Raw genomic sequence first — 16,818 nt, forward strand, 5'->3', positions numbered from 1 at the left:
GTAAAGTTGTCCTTCCGAGGTCATTTCGACAGAAAAATCTAGGTCTAGCCCATGCAACTATATGCTCAATTAGAAGTGAATAAGTCCTATAACAAGATCTAAAAAATGTCAATTTTATTATTCAAACTTAAAATGAGATGCTTCCATATGCTGTAGATCTTGTAACACCTGTCAAATGATAGAAATACCCAATCATAAGATACCTAAGGCTCATCTGCTTCCTATTCCTGTATTCGACAAACCACTTAACAGAATAATAGCTGACATCATCGTTCCCTTACCTAATATCAAGTCGTGTTACAGATACCTTTTGACAAAGATGTGTGTGTCTAAACGAATTCCAGGGTCAGTCTCGTTGAGAAATATTAAAACTAAAACTATTTTAAAAGCTCTCGTAAGTATTTTACACTCGTTGGGCTATCAAATTTGTCCAGGGTAAATAAGGGTCACATTTTATGTCTGCAATTTAATTTTCGAACAAGCTATGCATAAATTACTCAGTAACGGTTTAAAACTTCGACTTCAAACCTGAACGTCAATGGGCTTTGGTAAGATTTCATCAAACTTTGCAGAATATGACTCAGTTATAATTGATTCAGATATGAATTAGGATGAGGGTGTTCATTAACTGGTGTTTGCAGTTAAAGAATCATTTCAAGAATCACTGGGTTTTAGCCCTTTTGAACTGATTTTTGGACATATATTCCGTGGACTATTAAACTTATTAAAAGAGAAAAAAACAATTAAATTTAGATTAAATGATTAATCTTCTTGACCATGTCACTGATTTTAAAAATATGTTGTCAAAGAATTGTGAAGTAGTAACAAATGTTCACTATACGCATTGGCAAATGAAATTATGGTATGACAGAAATGCACAGGAAAGAATGTTTCCGCCTGGGGATAATGCTCTAGGTCTCTTACCTATATATCAAAATCGTATTCGGGCTACAATGTATGATCCATATACAATTGAAAAGAAAGTAAATAACTCAAAGTATATCATAAACACTTAAGGGACGGTTAAAGAGAAACACCATTGTCGTATAAATATGCCAAATGAGCGTTTTGATAGAGATAACACCTTTGATTATCCAATCAATTTATTTGTACATATCCCGCTCAATGGGGAACAAAATGATGGAATAGCATCTGGCTGTCATAACGTTAATGTGGCCAATCTTCGGAATTTAGAAATATTAAGTAATCTGGACCTGAAATGCACACATCTATAACAACAGGACATTAGTGAATTAAAATCGCTATTACATTAATTCGATATTTTTTTTCCTGATGTTCCAACACGACCAAAGAAAATTTGGCATGATGTTTATATTATAGAATCAACCCATGTGAAACAGCATCCGTACAAGATGTATCCGATGAAACAGGAATGCATGAGAAAAGACATTTAGTATCTGATTGAAAATGATGATAGAAAACGAATTATAAGTAATTGGAGTTCACTGTGATTTATTTGCCTGAACAATGTAAAACATTCCGCATGTGTTCTGACTCTTGAACTTTCAACATTGTCACCAGAACGGATTCATTTGCAACTTCATAGTTCTAGTGCAACAATCTTGACAACACGTTCTCTAGAAAGTAGATATCTTCACCATAGCATTCATTTTGACAGTATGTTTCATAATAGTGTTATATTTGTGTAATAATGCCACGTCATTTTTAAGGACATCATTTTCAATATAAAGCGGAATAATTGACTCCACTCTGCTTTGACAAAAAATCTGCCCCTGTTTCCTGCTGAAATATTTAAGATGCGATCCGAGTGTCCCGTTACGTGAACCAATTTCACTTTTGCCTTGTCACATATCAATGCAGGACGCACATACACTATCGGAAAACAAGCAATTTTATCCATAGGATGTGTATGATTCTTTGATCTGCTTAGCAAGTTCTATACATATTCATTATCCTGTTTGATATACATTACAATCGTATTATGTCAGGGAAAATGGCAGTTAGGACTTTCAAGGTTCTGAATACAACTGCAACAAAGGAGAGACAAAAAACATACGAATTGCAGTTTGTAAGGAAAGGATGTCCCCTTGAACCATTCTTTGCAGTAATTGAATGGATAATCTTTATGTTCAATACAGCTATCGGTAATTTATAGTGAACAAACAATGTATTGGGCAATCAAAGAATCAAGGCGATCTCAACTCACATTCATTCGCTCAATAAAGACACGTTGTGTTTCTTATAAACATTAGCTATAATCGATTGCTTATCTTTAAAACGGTCACCCCTTCATAAGCTGCTTGTCATAATGTAGCAATACATTGCGAGAGCTACCAGACTTATTTTCGTATCATTTCCCTTCTTGTGAGCAATGCGAGTTAAAGGCATTTTTTTTATATCAAGAGTACGTCACGTGTGCATTTTCAAACAGATTATCACATTTTAAAATCTAGGCAATGATTGTCAGTCGCTGCCAGTGTTTTGATTTTATACTTATGTTAGATGTTGCATGTTCTGAGCAAATCGAAATTATCTATAGGTGGAAAATTTCATCTGAACTCCCATCGTGACATTTTAGAATGCAAATGATACTTTACCACTACATTAACTATTAAGATGTGAGACACTTGTTTATGTACTCCTCACCTTCTTATGTAAGGTAAGAGCCGAGAAAATAGGAAGAAATAAGGAATGTACTTATGGATAATAACGCATATAACGGATCAACGGATCTTGTATGTATATTCTTATCTATGAGTTAATGACTGCAATCGTTGACCTATACATAAAATTTGATTCATGACAGGAGATGGATATTTTAGAATTAACGGCAAATTATTTATATGTGAAGATGTGATGTAGAGATGTTACCTGTGTCTATTTATAGGCTTTACGGTCGAAAATTCTTATCAGGAATCAACAGTAAATCATGACCAAGAGACTGCAAGCAACATGACGGGTAAATCTTCTAAATTTTTTCACTACTTTTAATTTTCGTCTCCCTCATTCTTTCTGCCTCCACCTATTTATGAATGTCTACATCGATATAACGGTAGGGAAATACAGTATGTGGATATGCAGGGAATTAAGTAAACATAAAAATGGTTAATACTGGGGAATTACGTCTGTCAATAACATTTGTTTGTGACGAAATGGGATGTTTCGTGTGAAAATGTTTATAATTGTATATGTCTGCATGTCCGTAACTCCTCTCCTAAACATATAGACGGACTTATTTTGCCATTGTGATAAACATGCGCCACAAAGATACCATTTTGGGGCCTCAGCCTTGGGGTTCCTGGTACCATTGATTGATTGATTGTTTGTTTTTTAACGGCGCATCAGCACTTTTAGGCTATTTAGCGCCAAACAAAAAGTGTTGTTTGTATAATCTTTTAAAAATTATAAAAGGTCCTATATCGACCAGCGATATAAAAGAACAAATGGTTGAAATTAAAAAAGGTAAGATGGTAACGGTGCAAAATAAAGCTTCCCGATCAACGGGAGATGTAAAAAAGATGAATAGGTATTAAAATGGGACGGTATATATATTGCTTAAAACTGCACAAGGTGATACCATAAAAGTCAGAGTTTAGAGTAAATATTTACAGCTTTCAAGAACTCTATAATACGAGTGATGTTTATATTATCAAAAAGTTCTTTCATGTCATGCACAATGTAATAACGATCGCGCGTAGGTTGTAGGTCAAAGCACTCTATCATAAAGTGCTTGACAGTGAATGGTTCATTGCAAGAAACGCACTCTGGTGGGTCTTCACCTTTTAGTATGTGGGTGTGGGTGATATAAGTATGACCAATTCGGATTCTTGCAATGACTACCTCCTCCCTACGAATGCTTCTGTAGGAAGGAGTCCATTCTCCTAGATTTGGTTTGATTGCACGAAGTTTGTTATTTACAGCATCATTCCATGATGCCTGCCACTTCTGACGTAAGAACTTTCTGATACAAGGTTTAAAATCAGTATACGGTATTTTAAAATCAGTTGGTTCTTGAGAAAGGGCCATTTTAGCAGCGCGATCTGCTTTTTCGTTACCTTTAATACCAATGTGGCTAGGTAACCAACAGTATATTATACTGTGGGAAACACTCAGCTCGGTATTTTTTACGAGTATGTTTTTCAATAATGGGTTCTCCAGTTTTCTATTGTGTAGAGACTGGAGTACTGATAGCGAGTCGGAGAAGATGATACAGTTTAAAATACGGTTCTTTTCTATATGTTGCAGAGCAAGGTCTATTGCTCTGATTTCGGCTGTAAAAATTGATGCTCCATTTGGTAAGCGAACTTGCGTTGTGTGATTTCCACAAACAAAGGCTGCAGCAGCCTTTTCCTCATCCTTTGATCCATCAGTGTAAATTCTGGTGCAGTTTTTAAATTCGGTGAGGAGTTCATGGTAAGAGTTGTGGAAGATAGAAGGGTTTCTTTCGGATTTTTTTCCATCGTGTAGAGTAAAACGTACTTTTGGTCGTTTAATTAGCCAGGGTGCTGTTTGAGAGATGGATGTTTTCTGAATTTTAGAAAGATCTATATTTGTAGTGTCAAGGCTGGACGATATTCTAATGCCAAAGGAAGGTATGGCGTTTGGTTTATTTTCGTATAAAGTTTTGTATATGGGTTGAGAAACAGCCGAAAAAGCAGGATTCAGAGGGTTTGATTTTAATTTGAGAGCATACTGTGCGGAAAGCATTTCTCTACGATGCGATAACGGTGGTTCATTCGCCTCAGCTAGAAGGCTTTCACACGGGGATGTTTTAAGTGCTCCCATAGCCAGTCTTATTCCCTGATGATGAATTGGATCAAGCATTTTAAGATACGATTTTCTGGCTGAACCATACACAACGCAACCATAGTCCAGTTTGGAGCGAATAAACGTTCTGTATAAATTTAGGATGACTTTTCTATCAGCACCCCAGTCAGTGTGCGCTACTACTTTAAGTAGGTTAAGTGCTTTTAAGCATTTAGCTTTAAAGTTCTTTAGGTGTGGAATAAAGGTCAGTTTTCTGTCAAAGATTATACCTAAAAATTTGGTTTCCTCAACAACTGGAATAGGTGTTCCATCCAGCGTGAGGTTCGGTTCATCGTGATGTTTTCGTAATTGACAGAAATGCATGCATAACGTTTTTGATTTCGAGAATTTGAAACCGTTTGCATTGGCCCAATTTTGAATTTTGTTTATATTTGGCTGCAGTTGTCTATCAATTGTATGCATGTGCTTTGACCGATAACATATTAGAAAATCATCAACGTATAACGAGCAATCCACACCAGGCGTCAAACACTTGGTGATGCTATTAATTTTGATGTTAAAGAGCGTCACAGATAAAATACTGCCCTGGGGCACACCCATCTCTTGTTCGTGCAGATCTGAGAGGGTAGAGCCCACTAGTACTTTGAATTCTCTGTCGGAGAGAAAGTTGGATATGAAAGAGGGCAGACGGCCTTTTAGACCTAGATCGTTCAGGTCATTTAGTATCCCGTACTTCCATGTCGTGTCATATGCCTTTTCTAAATCAAAGAAAACTGCTATTAAATGTTCTTTCTTAATAAATGCATCGCGAAGGAATGTTTCTAGTCTAACCAGATGATCATTGGTGCTACGGCCATATCGAAAGCCACTTTGGAAAGGAGATATTAAATTTTTTAGTTTCCAAATACCAGACAAGCCGAGAATTGATCATTCGTTCCATTGTTTTGCACACACAGCTTGTGAGTGCAATTGGTCGATAGCTGTTGGGGTCTTCGCTATCTTTACCGGGTTTGGGGACTGGTATTACAGTTGCTTCTTTCCAGAATTTTGGTACATTACCAGTAATCCATAAATCATTGAAGAGTTTCAAAAGAGATGTTAAAGATGATTCTGGAAGGTGTTTTAAAAACTGGTAATGTATTTCATCAGGCCCAGCGGAAGTATCATGGGCCTTATCCAAAGCCTCCCTAAGCTCCGATAGTGAGAACAATTGATTATAACTTTCCGAGTTGTTGGATGCGAATTTTAAACGTGACTTTTCTTTCTGAGTTTTAAGTTTTCGGAAGGCTTCGGAATAATTAGATGATGAGGAATTTTTTGAGAAACTGTCAGCAAGAATATTTGCAATGTCACGTTTTGAACCAAATTTGTTATTGTTCAGGGTCAGATGTCGCAGAGGGTTTTGTTTTCTCTTTCCGCTTATTTTGCGTATAGTGTCCCAAACTTTCGTAACAGAGGAACGACAGTTTAAAGAGGAAACATATTTCTTCCATGATGTTCGTTTACTCTCTTTGATTGTGCGGCGAGCTTTGGCCCGAAGGATACGATATTTACTTAAATTTTCGGGCGTCGGATGATTGTTAAATTTTTTCAAGGCTTCTCGACGTTGCCGTATGGCTTCCTTACATTCCTTAGTGAGCCAAGGTTTTAGGGTTCTTTTACAGTTTGTTGAGGACTTGGGGATAGATTCTTCTGCAATGTCTGTTAAAACAGATGTAAAATGCTGAATGGGATCGTTAACATTGAAAAATGTATCCTCATTCAGCCTAGTTTTACAGAGTGTTTCGAACTTGGCCCAGTCGGCCTTCTTTAAATTCCATTGTGGAATTACTTCATCAATTGTAGAGTTATGACTTACAAGGGAGATTGGGAAGTGATCGCTGCTGTGAAGGTCATCAGCGACCTTCCATTCATAGTCCAAAAGCAGCGAAGGAGAACAAATTGTCAAATCGATGCATGTGTATGTACCCGTGCCTGGGTGTAAATATGTAAGTGTTTTGGTGTTATATAGACACAGATCGTGTCTAGAAATAAAGTCTTCAACTTTGTGACCTCTGTCACTTATATGATTCGATCTCCGTAAAATGTTATGGGCATTAAAATCCCCGAGTAAAATAAACGGCGCGGGAAGCTGTTGAACAAGGTCGTCTAATTCGTTTGGTACTAGGTTAGTGTTTGGTGGTAAGTAAATAGAGCAGAATGTAATCACTCGATGTAGAGTGACGCTTACAGCAATGACTTGTAAATTTGTGTTTAAAGGTATGACGCTATGAGGGGCTCTGTTGTTCACAATAACAGAGACTCCTCCTGAGGCCCTGTCAACATTTTGAGAGTAGTTGTTAAACAGGGAGTAGTTTTTAAGCGTGATGTTATCTGTATTTTTCAAAAATGTTTCCTGAAGACATAGTACTGCAGGATCATGTTCATTTAAAAGCAGAAGAATATCATGGTAGTTGGTTTTAAGTCCTCTACAGTTCCATTGTATGATGGTGTTCTTCATTACAACTTTATATTGAAGATTCTGGAGCTAGGTTAGACCTTTCGCGGAGGCAATCTGTTTGGTTATTTATCTGGAGGAAGTACAGGGGTGTATTTTTTGTTGTTAGGTCTGGAGCTACCTTGAGTACATGGAGAAGATTCTTCTGCATCCATGTCCTCCAAGTCTCCAAAGCTATTGTGCAGCTTTATGGGGTCATCAGACCCCTTTTGCTGCCTATTTGTTTGTGACTTTTTCTTGCTATTTGGTGATCTTGGTGGTGGAGTATTGTTGAGTGTTGTTTGTGTCGATGTTGAGTTTTTCTGGGGTTTGTAGTGCGGGATGTTCGAGTCGGAATGGGATTCAGGTGGGTTTGTTTGAGTTTGAGCGTCTTTCATTGCTTTTTGGCTGCTCTTCACTACAGTTGAGAAGGATGGCCCGGGGAGTGCTCTAGCTTGAACAAGCTTCCTGGCCTCTGGATAGGGGATGTTGGACGTGTATTTAACCCTCTGGATTTGCTTCTCCTGTTTCCATGTGTCGCATTCCTTTGAACTAGCATCGTGTTCTTTGCCGCAGTTGACGCAATGCGGAGTGGCTTTGCACTCTGATTCCCGATGGGAGGGGTCACCGCATCGGCCGCAAATTTGACTTCTATAGCATCTGTCTTCATGATGACCGTATTTTTGACATTTGTAACATCGGAGGGGATTTGGTATGTATACCAGAACCTTAACTTCTAGGAATCCAACCTTGACCACTTTAGGTACTGTTGGCTTATTAAAGGTGAGTATAATGGTGTTGGTGTCCTTCAGATTGTTGTTTCGTTTGATACGAATTCTGCGGACTGCAGTGACACCTTCATTTTTCATACCCTCGACGATTTCTTTGTCGGTGGCTCCTGCTAGGTCACGGCAACGAATGACGCCTTTTGATGTGTTAAGTGTAGAGTGGGCGAAACAGCTTACTGAAATATCGTGAAAGGTCTTAATTTTTAGGATATTTTCAGTGTGCGCTTTGCGCTCACACTCTACAAGTAGGCCGCCTGATTTTAGCTTTTTTACACTTTTCGGCTTGCCGACTAATCCAAGTATAGTCTTTTCGACTATAAATGGCGATAGTGCAGCAAGTGGTTTAGCCTCGTCTTTCGATTGGATGACCATGAAGTGAGGAAAGGATTCCACACTACATGGCTCATCATCCGACTCTGATCCTGTTTTAGTACGTTTGTGTTGGGTTTTTTTTGGAATTATCCATGATGGCTTGAATAAAATTTCAGCACCCGTGCTCCCCACCCACCAAGGAGCCCAACAAGGGAACACTTTTCAAGTGTCAGGGATACACAGATGCCATACTCAGTTGATAAAATTACCTTTGATTGACCCTGAAGTCGCCAATTTCTAAGGTCGGTAAAATTACCCCCCGATTGACCCGTTAAGCCACCGCCTTCTAGAAAGTCTTCTAAGACTTGGAAAAGGGAAAGATAAAGAAATAGAATATAGGGGCAATGGTGGTATCAAGAGAGATACAAGGAGAAAGATAAAGGAGGTGAGAGAATAAATAAAGACTTCCTAGGGCTCGGCGTGACCAGCCAATTTGTCGGAACCGGGCCCATCCCGACCACCCGTCTAAGAGAAGTAGAGGCCAAAGTAGTGTATTGCAGGGAAAGCCTCTACTCAACTACCAGGATCCTTTCCTCCCCCGACACGGGACGCAACCCACGGCAAACAGGTTGCCTCTACTTAGTCGCCTTTTACGACACGTAGCGAGGCACGTCGGACCAATTCTACAACCCCGGACCCGCAGGGGGTTTCCTCGTACGATGTCAAAGGTCAATTATACAAAGTAGCAGTTCGATCGTGAGAGCAGACTATATATATATATATATATATATATATATATATATATATATGAGAAGACTCTATATATATATATATATATATATATATATATATATATATATATATATATATATATATATATGTATATATATATATAGAAGAGGACAATACATACTCATAGAGACTTATGAGTATGGTGGCATGTGGAACTGGGTCAGACAGATCATTCAATAGAAAATGTGAGATAATTTTGCCAAGGTAATGTACAGAACTAATATCAGATGGCTATACTGGAGTACATTCTGACAAGTGTGGCTTTGTGTTCACAACGATGGATTAACATTAGGACTGCCATCTGGAAAGTATGATCTAATGTTGACATGGGGAATCAACATTTTGTCCGGAAGTACAACATTTTGTGATGATATGTCCCCATGGGAAAACAATGGGATGTTGTGGCGACAAACGGAATGCGATATACACGTCCATACGATTAACATAGTCAGACGGTATGGGGGAAATGGAAATTACAATGTTACAAACTTCCATAGAATAAATATTGAGGAACGATACGCTGACAAAACTGACTTTCTGCCGACAAGAAATCATGAACATTAGTCAACAGGAGTAACGTAAACATGACCCTATGTCGACATGCTGAATATAATAAAAACTCATCAGAATGGAATGTGTTGTTTGTAAGGATTAGTATTTCCAACCTTGGAATGCATTGCAACCTTCATTCCCTTTGCTGATCAATAAAAAGCAACTGCTGAAATGTATGGGTATGTCTGGATATTATCGTAAAGTGTGCTCAGATGTTTCCATAACTGCTGAGCCCTTGACTAATTTATTAAGTAAGAATACCAAGTTATATTGGCCTGACAAATCTCAGGAGGCGTTCGATAAATTAAAGGCCATACTTCGGAGTGAAACGGGTCCTTCAGCTCCAAAATTTAACCTATCATCTATTGATTCAAGTAATGAGTGGTTGGTGGCGTATTAATTCAGGAAGATATGGATGGCGTGGATCATCCAGTGTGCTATTTCTCATATAAGCACCAGAACAATTATTTCACTATCGAAAAGGAGTGTTTGGCTCTTAGTTTGGCTTTATAACATGTACATTAATTCTGTTCCTACACCAGTTATTCCATTCAGTGATCACAACCAGCCTACTTTCATCAGCAAAATGAAAATCAAAAACCAGAGGTTGTTTAGATCGAGTTTGATCTTGCAAAAATGCAACATCGATATTCGGTATATCAAGAGAAAAGAAAATTTAATTGCGAATGCACTTTCACGTGTATAAGGTTTTTCTATTGCTTTATTTTGTATGTATTTTCTATGCTCATTAGACGTCTTCCATTGAAATTGTCTTATGCGTGTTTTTGATTAATATGGAAAAAGAAATCGTTATTGCATAAATCTTTCTTTTCCATATGATGGGAGGTGTTTTATACTTTTTGTATCTTCTGGTAAGTGATTTTATTTAATTTTCGTAAATTTTATTCATAGTTGAAAACTGCGCCGGATATCGTTTGTTATAAATTTTGTACATAACCTGGCTTTGTTAAGCAAGCAAATTTCACTGCATCTTTAAAAAGACGTTTACGCACGTGTTATAGGAAAACTCAAAATGGCGCCTATGGCGTAGTTTTTCAGTGACTGAAGGGATTCTAAGTTTTCAGAATAATTATGTAGCTTCAAATTGGTTGCGCGGGGTCACGTGAATATGCTGTATTCGACGTAAAATTAATAGTGTATGCTGTTACGTGGAGCCTATTGCGAAGTACAGTCGCACTATACGGTCAATATAAGGAGAAAATTAAGCAATAAGATTCGCTACGATTTTTTGAATCAGTCATGCTTATTGTGTTCCTGTTGTAATTCTACAAATGTGTTTTTTAATGTTGTACTTAGATATTTTTCTAGAGGAAAAAAACATTTGTTTGGACTGTTCAGTTGAAATAGAAACTACTCGTTATCTGGACTATAGTATTATTCTGGAACTGTTGAAAATTATTCCAAGAAGTTCTGGAAAGCGCCGTCTTGACAACGTCACGGTTCTTGGACGACCAGTACATTTCCGGAATAAAAATTTATAAGGAACTTTTCATTCATTTAGGACCTTAATAGACCTTTATAAGGACTAGTTTGGATTTACTTTACAATACTATAAGTTCTTCTCACATTGTTAATGTATAATTTTGAAATATAATTGTTTGTTAAGATCTATGAACTTGGTTTTGCTTCTTTTCTGTTACTTAAGTTTGTCACCATAGAATCGTAACAGAAGCATTCTTTTCTTATAGGGAGTAACAAAGCATAACATTTTTAAACCTAGGCGACGAATGTCAGTCGCTGCAAGTATTGCGATAGTATATTTAAATTAGGTGTTGACAGTTCTGAGCAAATCGACATTCTCGATAAGTGGAAAGTTTCATCTGAGTTCCCATGTGACATTTTAGAATGCCGATAGCACTTTCACACCACATTAACTAATAAAATGTAAAACACTGGTTCACGTGCTTCGTACCTTCGTATAGTCAGGCCAACAAAAAAGGAAGAAGGGAGCTATTTCTTGTGAAAATAAATTTTCTTGTATGTAAACCCGTATCTATGAGTGACGGACTAACCGGATGCAATCAATGACGAACACCTTAATCTTGTTTCAAGTCAAGACACATTGATTATGTATAGATTTTATTATTGAATACCGCTTATTTCTAATTGACGGTTTGATGTAGATACGTCATCTGTGTATATTTATAGACATCACGACTGAAAACTTTTATGAGGAATCGACAGAAAATCAAGTCCAAGGGTCTACACGTATGTTGACAGGTAAATATTCCGACATTTTCCAACCACCTGAGGTATGCCTTTCTGTATCTCTCTTTTTCCTGTTCTCTTCGTGCTTCCATGTTAGCTATATGGGTGTAGACCCCGTATGTGGATATATACATATATATGGAATTAGGTAAACATAAAAATGTATTTGCTGGAGGATTAGGTAAACATAAAAATGTATCTGCTGGAGGATTGTGTCTGCGGGAATGATACTTCTGCTTCCAGAAGGATTATATCTGCTAGTTGATTGAGTCGTAACCTTGACGGGGGGGGGGGATGACAGAGAATGTCCATTGTCATTATGTATATATTTGTGCCTGCCCATCTCTCCGTGACTCAATTTTCTCCTAAACAGATCCATGTTCGTATGATGCCCATGTGATTGATATGTAGCCTTTCTTCTGGAGTCCATGGTATTGTGTTAAATACCAATTAAAAACAAACTGAAATCAGAGGGACATTTTAATAGTGAAATCACACGTTGTATATGCATTCGAACTAGAGGACGATATTACTGTGATTACCGAATTTGGGATACGATCACATTATCACTGTCCCAGAGGTATGGTTGCCTGTGGATCTGGGTTACCGAGAACATATAATAATTGCGTGGGGATTTGCAAAGGTAATGGATAGAAGTAAATAGTGCCAGATGGATAAATGGAGAATGATTTTGCTGACAAATGTGGCTATATGCTCACAGTAAGTATTAACAATACGGCCTCCATCGTGAAGGACACATTATTAATAAAGATCCCATAGTAAGTCTTTGCAAACACCATGATAATAAATATTTAGTAACTTTAAAGTTTTGAAGGCTCAGAATCAAACCTATATTTATCAGTATAGAAATATCCTTACTGACAGCTTCTGTGTAGAGAAAACCATCTGAACCGCGGCCGTTTCAGGATCTACGTGTGTTTCAAATCCGCACCATAGAATCAGCTGCTAATTTCAGTAACGTGTTTCTCAATTGCATTCATTTTCAATCAATCGATTCCACCCAAACTAATGTATACTGTAGTTTATGTTCACCAATTTATAGATTGGTTTCATTCTTCCACATCATTAGCACCATGAGTCCTATATCTACCTATGATTTACCAGACATTCTTAACATTGTAGTAGAACGCTTAAGTAAACATTGCACATAATGTCTACACCGAACTGAGCAGTGGTGCATTTCTGGTAACATTAAAGTATTTGAGCTTCAGTTCAGAAAATCAGAACAAATATTAAACTAAATCTGGACGAGCTGCCTTTTTATATACATCTATTTTGAGATTCAGATATATTATCAGCCTTATCATATTATGCAATAATTGAGGTAACGGTAAAGGTGACAATCTATTTGTGTCTGTATTACTACATAAAAGGAGGTTTAACTTAAAATATTATGAAACAATCCGCCATACCAGATTTAAGTTAAAAGTAAAATAATAGAGGCATAAGCCAATTAAATACAAAATATGAAGTTCAAAAACCTTCATATAACAAAATTGGTGGCCACAAAATCATGAGAGGTCATCACCATTAAGCATGCTGGTAAAGACCTATTTGAATGATAATGTTTAAATACAAAATTAGGAAATATGCCAATGTGCAAATCGGTCCACCGAGCATGGTCAAATCAGCACACTCTACACCCCTTCTCATTCACGTCAAACAGTGCCATATCTAAAAGCATGTTTAATATCCCACTGAACGATACTATCAGGTATACATACTGTATTGATTTGCCTGTTATCCACAAATATAAACATACGTTTGCAATGATCGTAAATTTATTTTTACATCGATATGTGGTAAAAACTCTAGTGTTATTTTTCTCTGTAGTACTCAGAGTACTATATCGTCTCCCGTTGTAAACCTGTGCAAAAGCCATATTATAAATTCAATAAATTATAATTCTAAATTCAGTAATGAGTTTTCCTAGCTCAGGTCTGTAAAATGATTGAAATTCCATCAATAAAACATTGTCTCTATTTTTGTCATTTACTAATAGGATAAACTCTCAAAAGATGTATATACTTAAATATTACTTTCAGTATATGTTAATACTGGCCAGCCAAATCCATATATACTGTATTTTACGTTCAGTCATTTCTAGACCTGTTCCCATTTTTCCATATCACTCGTACCGAGAGTCGCGAGAGAATGGCGCTATGATGACATTACAAGTTTCACGTTAGTACTGCCTTCCGGTCTCATGGTGATAAGACTACAACCTTTGAGACGGTTAATTATCTTACCTATCATCCACCTGTGCGAACTTGTGAACACCCTCCCTCTCTCTCTCTCTCTATCCCTCCATATATGTATTTATGTATTGATAGATTAAGTAAACTGGAAAAATGGTCAATCAGAGATTACGTCTGCTAGAAGTTAACTTGAGTGGTGACGAATGGAAATACGTTTCATGTATAACAGTAGAAGCCTTCTCAGTGATTAAATTATTGGATTTTTTCCACAAAGGTTTAAAACCTCTAACAATTATTTTCCCATATATTTTCCTTACGTGTGTTGAGAAATTGACCCACGTGATCAGGAAAATTCCAAATAATAATGGAATGCAACTAAACCATCTTCTTATCTCACAGTATGCAGATGACACTAGTTGCACTCTTTATGGCTCCGAAAAGCTCATTAAATGAGCATTAGAGCTTATTAATAAATGATACAAAACATTCAGGTCATACTTTAAATTTAAATACAGACAGGAAGTTTGGAATTGAAGTAGAACAGTTAGTAAAACTAAATGCTGTTCGGGGTACCATTTAGAATGGGATTTATGTCAGTTTGTTTACTTAGGCATCTGCATAGATAAAACATATGGTTACATTAAACTATAATAGCAATGCAAGGGAAATAACAAAAGTACCCCTCCATGGGTAACAAAGTTTACTAATCCCATTTGGTAAAATTACAGTTGTTTAAAGGTTTGGCTTTATCAAAACTTACTCATATACTAATGAGATTTCCAAGAACCAGATTCTCTTTTTTAAATTTTTTTTTGTGGTGGGGCAATATGCACAATACAGAATACTAATTATTAAATAGTTTCACGAGGGTTGACATAAAATGGTTGATTTCACTAGGAATGTTGATTATATTACGATAGCCTGGACCGGAAGAATGATTACTTTCCAGCACAAATGAACAAAAAAACCCAAGACATCTTACTTGCTCAATATTAAGCAGTGATACTTATTCCTTTGTAGAATAGATGTTTTAATAAGTTTCCTCTTTGAAAACAAAAAAGAATTCTTTCAAATACAAATTTAGATGAATCATAATATCATTACTGGACATTCTGGTGTAATGAACGAAACATGGATTGAAAAAGGAGTCTTCAACATAAATGACGTTGTGAATCAATCGATAATTTTCATAATATATTTGGATTACATGTACATTTCCTAGAATTTCAGATGCCGTTGAGTGCCGTAAAAGATTAGAAAAGTAACGATGATGTCTGTATCGATTCCAATATACTGTTCTCATGCATGTGGTCATGTTATATCTATAATACTAGATACAATGTGTTATAAAACGACATACAAAACACTCATTGTGATAATCAGGAGCCAGCTTTAATCTCGCGTTGTCCATATGATATTTATTGGATCTTCAACTTACAGATAAACCTACTACAGCACATTCTAACCGTAATTGAAAAGTTAATTTATGTGTCGGGAATTTCTATTGGTCTTTTTAGAGTAAACGTGAAATATGGGATCGAAATTTGATTCGGCGTTTAGGAATTGAAGGTTTAGATATTTAAAGCCATTTAGAAGCAAATAAATCGTTTCCAAAGCAGAAAACATGTAAAGGTTGAAGGTATAACAGTTATGAAATGTCCAATGAACAAGATGTTTTTTATAACCACTAGGCAAAGCATTGCCGGAATATATTAGCCTAGAATAAGATCTTCGTTTATACTTATGTTGGTCACAGTTATTTTTCAAAGATCGTGTCATCGATAATTATTTTTGCTTTATCTTTGAGTTTGTTTTCCCTTAAATATGAGCTTGAGAAATTGGCATTACACTTCAAAAGAGTCTCATATCTCATAACTGTCTTTGTCGAGAGCGGTATTCGAGTTCACTCCTTTGTGATGACTTTTGTATTTTGTTAATTTAGCTTCCCTTCATGACATTCCGTGTACTGGTCAAGCAATATCACTTTTTCTTGAAGGCAATAATTCTAGACATGTCTTTACAGTGCCTATTACCATAACAATTAAATTATGATGTCCATCGCATTTTTCACTTTTTCGACATGACTATTTCATAGTGTTCGTAAATGTTATAATTTTGCAATCTATCAACTCCTGCCTTTCTTTGCATCACAGCTCATATTCTAATGACATCGTACAAATGGAAGCCATCATTCCCTCTCATATATGTAACTATCATCTTAATCTATCATTTCAGACTAAAAATGAAGTTTAGCATCTTCAAAATGACCTGATGTTAAACAATAACACTTTGAGATAAAAATAAGATTTTTTCATAGCAGTATCCAAAGTCCTATTAGTAATTCAATTAAACATACACCGCTCTTCTTGTCATAGATAATATCAAACATGCATTCTGGTAACTCGAAACATGAGAAAACGTATTACAATTACACCGTTACCAAAGTCCCATATAAATTTGCATTTAGTTTTTTATTGCAGTCCTGGATTTGCTAGTCTTATTGGTTGCAAATTAGATTCCCTCTAAGGAATTTGTCTGTTGAAAAAAACATGATATTATCAAATAACTGTGTCAGTACCATGTGACGGAATTATGTCGCTTCCATTTGTTGCAGTATGAATATACTAGTGGAGAAGCTGGTATTAATTTGCCTGGAATAGTGCCTGGAACGTCATATAAAATATAATTCTATATTTTCGAT

The 16,818-nt window shown here is 36.5% G+C and overlaps 1 protein-coding gene across 1 annotated transcript in view; it reads left to right on the top strand.

Annotated features, from left to right (window-relative positions):
- The first annotated feature begins 9,256 nt into the window (after window positions 1-9,256).
- Window positions 9,257-16,818, top strand: part of LOC149771871 (uncharacterized) — a 35,259-nt gene continuing 27,697 nt past the window's right edge. The window contains exon 1 of the mRNA XM_089948114.1: window positions 9,257-9,321. Coding sequence (XP_089804240.1) covers window positions 9,257-9,321 — 65 coding nt within the window. The remainder of the gene's footprint in view (window positions 9,322-16,818) is intronic.

The sequence above is a fragment of the Sinohyriopsis cumingii genome, unplaced genomic scaffold (assembly GCF_028554795.1).
Source record: "Sinohyriopsis cumingii isolate HCF-2022 unplaced genomic scaffold, ASM2855479v2 utg001621l, whole genome shotgun sequence".
Classification (NCBI taxonomy): domain Eukaryota; kingdom Metazoa; phylum Mollusca; class Bivalvia; order Unionida; family Unionidae; genus Sinohyriopsis; species Sinohyriopsis cumingii.